This window comes from Enhydra lutris, unplaced genomic scaffold (assembly GCF_002288905.1).
Source record: "Enhydra lutris kenyoni isolate GAN:26980312 unplaced genomic scaffold, ASM228890v2 scaffoldscaffold46, whole genome shotgun sequence".
NCBI classification, from domain to species: Eukaryota; Metazoa; Chordata; class Mammalia; order Carnivora; family Mustelidae; genus Enhydra; species Enhydra lutris.
The window spans coordinates 8,985,102-8,992,483 of record NW_019154130.1 but is presented as its reverse complement, the minus strand read 5'-3'; the positions used below and the strand labels follow the sequence as shown (position 1 = coordinate 8,992,483).

General features: G+C 50.9%; 1 protein-coding gene across 1 annotated transcript in view; it reads right to left on the bottom strand.

Moving 5' to 3' along the window:
- LOC111156464 (2'-5'-oligoadenylate synthase 2-like) overlaps positions 1-2,824 on the bottom strand; it is an 18,297-nt gene extending 15,473 nt beyond the window's left edge. The window contains exons 1-2 of the mRNA XM_022517386.1: positions 2,502-2,824; positions 685-955 (exon numbers count right to left, since the gene is read on the bottom strand). Of these exons, the coding sequence (XP_022373094.1) occupies positions 685-955; positions 2,502-2,678 (448 nt within the window). The 5' untranslated portion in view covers positions 2,679-2,824. The remainder of the gene's footprint in view (positions 1-684; positions 956-2,501) is intronic.
- Positions 2,825-7,382: the final 4,558 nt, after the last annotated feature.

The window sequence follows — 7,382 nt, the reverse complement described above, 5'->3', positions numbered from 1 at the left end:
CCACCCATCCATCCATCCACCCATCCATCCATCCATCCACCCATCCATCCATCCACCCATCTATCCATCCACCCACCCATCCATCCATCCATCCATCCAACCAACCAACCAACCATCCATTTGTCCAACCAGTTGCCCATGGAAGGGCAACCAGTTGCCTTGATGTTGACTTGGCCAGAAGGCAGACTCCAAATGCCTACCCCAGCTGAACTTTTCCCAGATGTTTGCCCCATCCTCTTCCACTAATCAACATTTATTCTAGCCTAAATCCCCAGGGGTGGTGTGTGGACCAGCACGAGCAGCACGGCCCTGGATAGACATACAGAGTCTGTGGCCCAGCCCCAATCTCCTGAATCAGAGCCTGCACTTTAACAAGGTTCCATGGTGATTTGTGTGCATGTCATTATTTGAGAAACTCTGCTCTAGATTCTGGAATCTAGGACATTTTCTCCAAAGTCAGTTAGGAGATGGGGCAAAAGTTTCTAGAGAAGACAGTAAGCCTAGGGCAGGAGGGACCCCCTCTCTTAAAGGGATGTGGCCCCTGGCTTTGGAACATACCAGTGGTGTCTATCACATCCCCAGCCTCAAGGACCCCCATGGCTGTCTGACACCTCTTTCCTTGGCTTTGCTCTCTCAACACCCCTCTCCAGACCAGTGCCGTCCACACACCCAGGAGCAACTCACCCAGAGCATTGTAAGCAGGCAGCACCTTGAACGTGATGTTCTGCGATCTTGTGGACAGCTGTAAGATGAGCCCACTGGGGGACTTCTGGACCTCCATTTTGGCCGGCATCTTCCTGGCGAACTGACACTGTGTCAGACATAGCCAGAGCTTGGTGAGGATTTCATCTTGGTTTTTTTTCTGATCCTGGAACTGTTCAAAGTCACTGACAAAGATGACAATTGTCCCATCGGAGTTGCCCCTCAACATCGTTTCTCTGCCATAGGAGCCGCCCTGCCAGTGACAGAGACACAGATGTGAGACTCTGGACCCTCTGGGGTCACCGGATGCCCCAGCAGGCCTTAGTATTTCTCAAATCCAGCCAAAGCCAAAAGTGTCACCAGAGTCTTAAAATCGAGTGGCAGGTGTCCTTTTGTCCGCCCAAACACCTGAACGAGGTTGCCCGTCGCAGCACCTCTCATACGAGCCTCAATGGGAGGCAGCTCAAGCGGCGGTCAGCAGGAGGAGGGACAAAGGCGGTGTCCTCGCACCCTGGGACACTTCCCAGCGTCGAACTGATAAACACACGCTCACACACGACAACGTACATTTCCTAAACAGGATGGGGTCCAAGAAGCCATGCAGTAAAGCTACACTGGGCATGATTTCCTTCATATTCTGTAACCAGCCTGTCTGGTTTTCCCAGGACATTCCCAGTCTCAGCACAGAAAACCCCTCAGTCCCAGGCAGACCAGCACAGTTGGTCACCCCACAATTACGCAAAGTTAAAAAAACAAACAAACAAACAAACAAACAAGCAGCAAAACGAAACTAGGCTGTCAGAAGTCTGGAGAGTGGTTAGGGGAGGACTAGGGGTCCCGGGGACTGGATTGAGGGTCCTCGGGCTCTTGAGGCTGGGAACGTTTCCTTTCTCCACCTGGGCGTAGGTGACACAGGTGTGTTGTTTGTGGCAATCCATCGGGCTATACACTCAGTTAGGAAAAACTGAACCATACTGAGAGGCGGTGGTTCAGGGCGCGTGCAACCAAGCAGACTATTTGGACTGAAAGCCCAGCTCGGCCTCCAGCTACTAAGTCACTTCCTTGTGCCTCAGTTTCCTCATCTGGGCCAAGGCCAAGGGATGCCAGGTATCCAGGCGTCTTTACTGCCGGGGCTGTTGCGCATGCATGAGGCAGATGCCAGGAGGCACGGTTCGTGCGGAGAAATGGGGCTCTGGGGCTGGCGGACCCCTAAGTCCCTCCTACCCTATAGTCCTGGCACTTTTCCCAGCACCTTTCCTCCCCCTAAAGCCCCGGATCTTCAGCCTCTGCCCTGGGATTTGTACCGCCAGCACCAAGCATTTCTACTTGATAAGACCCACCCCTTCCTGCCATTGAGAAACCACAGAGCGATCTTGGGGTAGTTTCACTGCATCTCCCAGCCTCAGTCACTGCTCTGTGACATGGGGAGGATAGAAACAACGATGGAGAGGAATCACAGCTCATTTACCAAGGACTAACTAGGCCCCAGGCCCCATACTAAGAACATTATATGCTTAATCCTCATTTCAGTCTGAATTTATTCTTCCTCTCCCGTTTTTCAGACTCAGAGACTGAAGCACAGAGAGGTTAAGCAACCTGCCCTGGGGCACACAGCAGTCAAGGCAGAGCGCTCCTACTCCTGTGCTCCATCACCTCCCTCGAGGGTGGGGAGGGCAAGTGGATGTCTTGGTCACCCAAAACCTGTCACCCGGAAGGCACTCAGCACCACGTCACTCCTCCTTCCGATGGCCACGGAACCTCAGGGTCCCAGCAGCCCAGACCCCCAGCCTTCCACTCACTTTGACCACACTTATCGTGGGGGGGATCTGCTCCGTTTCCTGCAGAATGGCACAGATGGCGTTCACCGTGTCATGGATCTGTCTCTGACACTCTTCATAGGGCCTCAGGGAGTTCTCGATCAGCTCGTCCAGCTTCTCAGGCTGCACGGAGTACAGATGCGACCCCCAGATGCCCATTGCTCCTGCTGGCGGCAGTGGTGTCGGGGGTGGAAGGGAGAGGAGAAGGAGCCACTCCCTTGCTTACAGCCAGGAAACCAAAACTCACATTCAAGAACCAGGAAACTGCAAATGACCCGGGGGAGAGTCTAGAAACCGAAACTCACAGAATGCTCCCAGCTGACTTCCTTGTTGAGATTTCTGCCCACCCCCGCAGGGTGGGCTCCTCCCTGGGCGTCCTTTTTTTTTTTTTTTTTTTTTAGATTTTATCTATTTATTTGAAAGAGAGCCAGTGAGCAGAGAGCATGAGCAGAGGGGAGAGGGAGAAGCAGGCTCTCTGCGGAGCAGGGAGCCTGATATGGGACTCGATCCCAGGACCCTGGGATCATGACTTGAGCGGAAGGCAGACACTTAACCAAATGAGCCACCCAGGTGCCCCATCCCCTGTCCTTGTACTTAAACAGACTCTGGAGCCCCCTTAGGATGGCTTGATCTATGCTAGCATGTCCTTGAGCACCTTGCCTGCTCTATTTGTGCCTCAACTTGCCCATCTGTGAAATGGCATAACAATGGTAGTTCTCTCGTAGGGTTCACGTTAGAATGGGGAGGGGGCACTTGGCAAATGCTATTTAAGAAGTTGTTAATCAAATTAGCTTTTGCAGGGGACTGAGGTCATCTCGTGGGGCTCTTTCCCTTCTCCCCTCGTTAAAAAACAAAATTCAGTGGCATAAATTTGAAGGTCTAATTGGCTTCATTAAGTGCTTCATAAATGGGGCAGCATCCAATCTAGAAAGTAGAAAGAGCTCCAGAAGTTGTTGCATGATGGTTTTCATCGGGAGGAGGGCGGGACAAGAAGCTGGTAACAGGAAAAGAGAGGACAGTTCAGACCCCTTTTTGGGGCCCAGGGACTGGGCCGGCCGCGTGTTTATCCCGCAGATGACATCCCTAGTGTTCCTGGGGAAATCTCGGGCTGACCCTTCAAAGGTCACATTCCAGGCATAGGTTAAAACTGTAATTAAGGGGGCGCCTGGGTGGCTCAGTGGTTGAGCATCTGTCTTCGGCTCAGGTCATGATCCCAGGGTCCTGGGATCGAGTCCAGGGCCTGGGAAGTCTGAGTCCATGAGAGCAGCAAGGAGAAAGGGATCCAGAGAGGGGACTGGTTTGCTTAGGGACACACAGAAAGGCGAAGTCTGAGCCGGACGCAGGTTCTAATTCTGCTGCTGGGTGATGTGGGACTCAAAGGCAGAAGGAAATGTAGATAAAATTAAACACCTTCGAATCTGCAGCCTGACAAACTCTTGAGGAGGCGGGCGGAGTATGGGGTTCCTCTGGGAAACTCCCAACTGGCTTAATGCTAATGCTTTGCTAGAGGGAAGCGCCACCTGAGTTTGACAATGTCAAGGCCTCCAGGATGCTCAGTCTTCTTCAGCATATGAAATCCTCGGGGGGACACCGGACTGGCTCAGTCGGTTAGGCAGCTGCCTTGGTCTCAGGTTGTGATCTCAGGGTTCTGGGATGGAGCCCAGCATCGGGTTCCCAGCTCAAAGGGAGAGCCTGCTTCTCCCTTACCCTCGGCCGCTCCCCCCTGCTCGGGCTCTCTCACTTTCTCTCTCTTTCAAATAAAAAATAAAATCTTTAAAAAAGAAGGAAAGAAAGAAAATTGGTTTGGAATTTCCTTAGTTTTACTTTCCCGAACCCCAAAGAATATAATCAGTCACCCCTCACAATCCCAGGGCAGCCCCTCTTCCTGCCCAGGGGTCCTGTCCCTGTGCTTTAATAAAACCACCTTTTTTTGCACCAACAACGTCACAAGAATCCTTTCTTGGTTGTTGGCTTTGGACCCCACCAAACACACCAACATCTCACAGCTACATCCCTGGGCACATAGAGGTCCCAGACTGGTCAGCAGGTGGGAGCATCATCCCTGGGCACATAGAGGTCCAGGACTGGTCGGCATGCTTGTGGATACTTGTGGGGTCTCAGCACATGCTTGCCTGGCCCAGGAAGGGTGGGACATGGGCCTAGGGTTGCATAGGCCAAAGGGGAGACATATGTGCAAGTCCATTCGGAGCTCTATGAAAAATGAAAACCCCCAGATGGCTCCCACTGGCTCTCTCCATCTAGCAATAAAAAGTAATGCAGAAGGCAAAAATTTCCTGAGATGTGGGAAGAACAGGGCCCTTCTCTGCTGTGATGATTAATTTTGTGTGTCAGCTTGGCTGGGCCATGGCATGCAGATATTTAGTCAAACTTTATTCTAGATCCTTCTGTGAAGGTCTTTTTTTGTGTTTTTTTTTCTTTTCCCCATGAGATTAACATTTTAATCAGTAGACTTTGCATAAAGCCGAAGACTTTCCATAACACGGGTGGGCCTTGTCCAATCAGTTGAAGGCCTTCATAGAAAAAAGACTGCCCTCTCCTGAGGAAGAAGAAAATTCACCAGCAGGTGGCCTTCAGACTCAAGCTGCAACATCAACTTCTCTCTGGGTCTCCAGCCTCCCCACTATGGAATTTGGACTTGCTAGCGTTCACAACAGCCAGAGCCATTTTCTGAATTAGATCTCCACACTGCATTGGTCCTGTTTCTCTAGAGAATCTTAACTACCACACCCACCCTGAAAGCTCCTCTTCTTGTCCTTAGGACTGTTCTTGCCACATATAGAGGTAGGCTGGTCAGGGATCAGTAGGCTCCTTTTCTAGAGGAGAACAGGAAGGCGAGGAATGAGAAGTGGGAAGTCCCACAGCTCGTAGGTTGTCTGGTTAGGCTCTCACTCCACAGGACCTGATTCCAAAGTCCATGCTTTATTATTATTTTTAAAAATTTTATTTTGAAATAATTTGAAACCCTGAGAAAATGTGCAAGATGAGTATAAAGAAATCCCTTATGCCCTTCCCCCACAATATTCAGCACATCTGTTCCTCATTCTCTCCACGTGGACATCTTACCGGTATCACACAGTCCTGTTTGAGTGCGTGTTGCAGATATTGTGCCCGTTTTTTCCTATTTTCTTAAAGATTTTATTTATTTATTTGAGAAAGAGAACGAGAGACAGAGCACAAGCTAGGGGGAGAAGCAGAGGGAGAAGCAGACCCAGACTTGGGACTCGATCCCAGGACCCTGGGATCATGACCTGAGCCGAAGGCAGATGCTCAACCAAGTGAGCCACCCAGGCGCCCCATCTCTCTCTTTTTTAAAATAGACTTTGTTTATTTATTTATTTATTTATTTATTTTTAAAGATTTTGTTTATTTGACACAGAGAGAGAGAGAGCACAAATAGGCAGAGAGGCAGGCAGAGAGGGAGAAGCAGGCTCCCTGCAGAGCAGAGAGCCCGATGCAGGGCTCGATGCAGGGCTCGATCCCAGGACCCTGAGATCATGACCTGAGCCGAAAGCAAGAGGCTTTAACCCACTGAGCCATCCAGGCGCCCCTAGATTTTGTATTTCAAAGTAAAGTTAAGCAGAAGGCCCAGAGATTTCCTAGAGACCCCCTGCCCTCCTACGCACACCCTCCACCACTATCAACACCCCCCCCACCTCAACTGGAATGTTTGTTTGAACCAATGAGCCTATGTTTACATGTCAGTATTGCCTAGACCTCGTTCCTCTTAAATATTTCAATATATATTCCCTAAACATATGGATATCTTGTTACATAAACACAGAGCAGTGATGTGATTTAGAATTTTAAGATTGATATGATGCTATCCTTTTTCATAGCACGTATAAAGAATAGATCCTTATATTCAAATTTTAATAGTTATTCTAGTACTGATCTTCACATCCTCCTCTGCCCGCTGTCCTCACCCCACTCCAGGATCACACGGAGTTGTCATGGGTCCCAGACGGGACTCCTGGGAAGCGCTGGGGAAGGGACGGTGTCATTTGGGGGGAAAGTTCCCTGTGTCCTAATTATCTGTCTTTGAAGTATTTTGATGGTGCAAATTGAGTAGTTCCCTGGTTTGTGACCCATTTAGTCTGCTCCTAGGGACGCCCTATTTTACGAGCAGCTCTTTAACTCTCTGGGGCTCAGGGCCTCCCTGCTGCCCCCTCAGCCCTACCTCTCACAGGATTGTGTCCACCTAACGGGTCAGTGTTGTCTCGTAGCTGATGTCAGTTCAAGATTCCCCCATCCCCAGCGCTATTCGGGGGACCGTAACGATGTCTTCTGTGGAGGGGGCCACTCGAGCTTCCTAGTGATGCTGGCTCTGCTCACTGGCCTGTTCCTCCTGGCCTCGATGAAGGTGTCTTCTCTGCTTTTCCATGGGTGATGATTTGGTGGCTCTTCTGGCCTTATGTGGCATACCCCGCCCCCGCATGCCCACCTCCCTGACCTTCGAGCCCCATCACCCCCCTCCTTCAGGCAATATTGTCACTGAGCTCTCACCCAGCTCGGCTTTTATTCACCTTTTCCATTTTTCTAGAAGCTTTGCTAGCAGCGAGCTTGCCCCTTCTCCTGGGCTCCTGGCCAGGGTATGAAGTCCTCAGTTCCATGTGGGATTTCCAAATCAATAAACTCTTCCTCATCCCGTCTTACACCGGGGGGTCCACTCCCAATCACACCCACCTGGCTTTCCTTGGTACGCGCTGGCTGGGTTTTCCGGCTGTTTGGGGTACCGGTCCATCCGTCCCTTATTCAGCCCAGCATCCCTGGCTGGGCTGTTCTGGGACTTCACCCCAGTTCTAGGACCACCGGGCAGGAGGGGACATGGGTGCAGTTCACAGG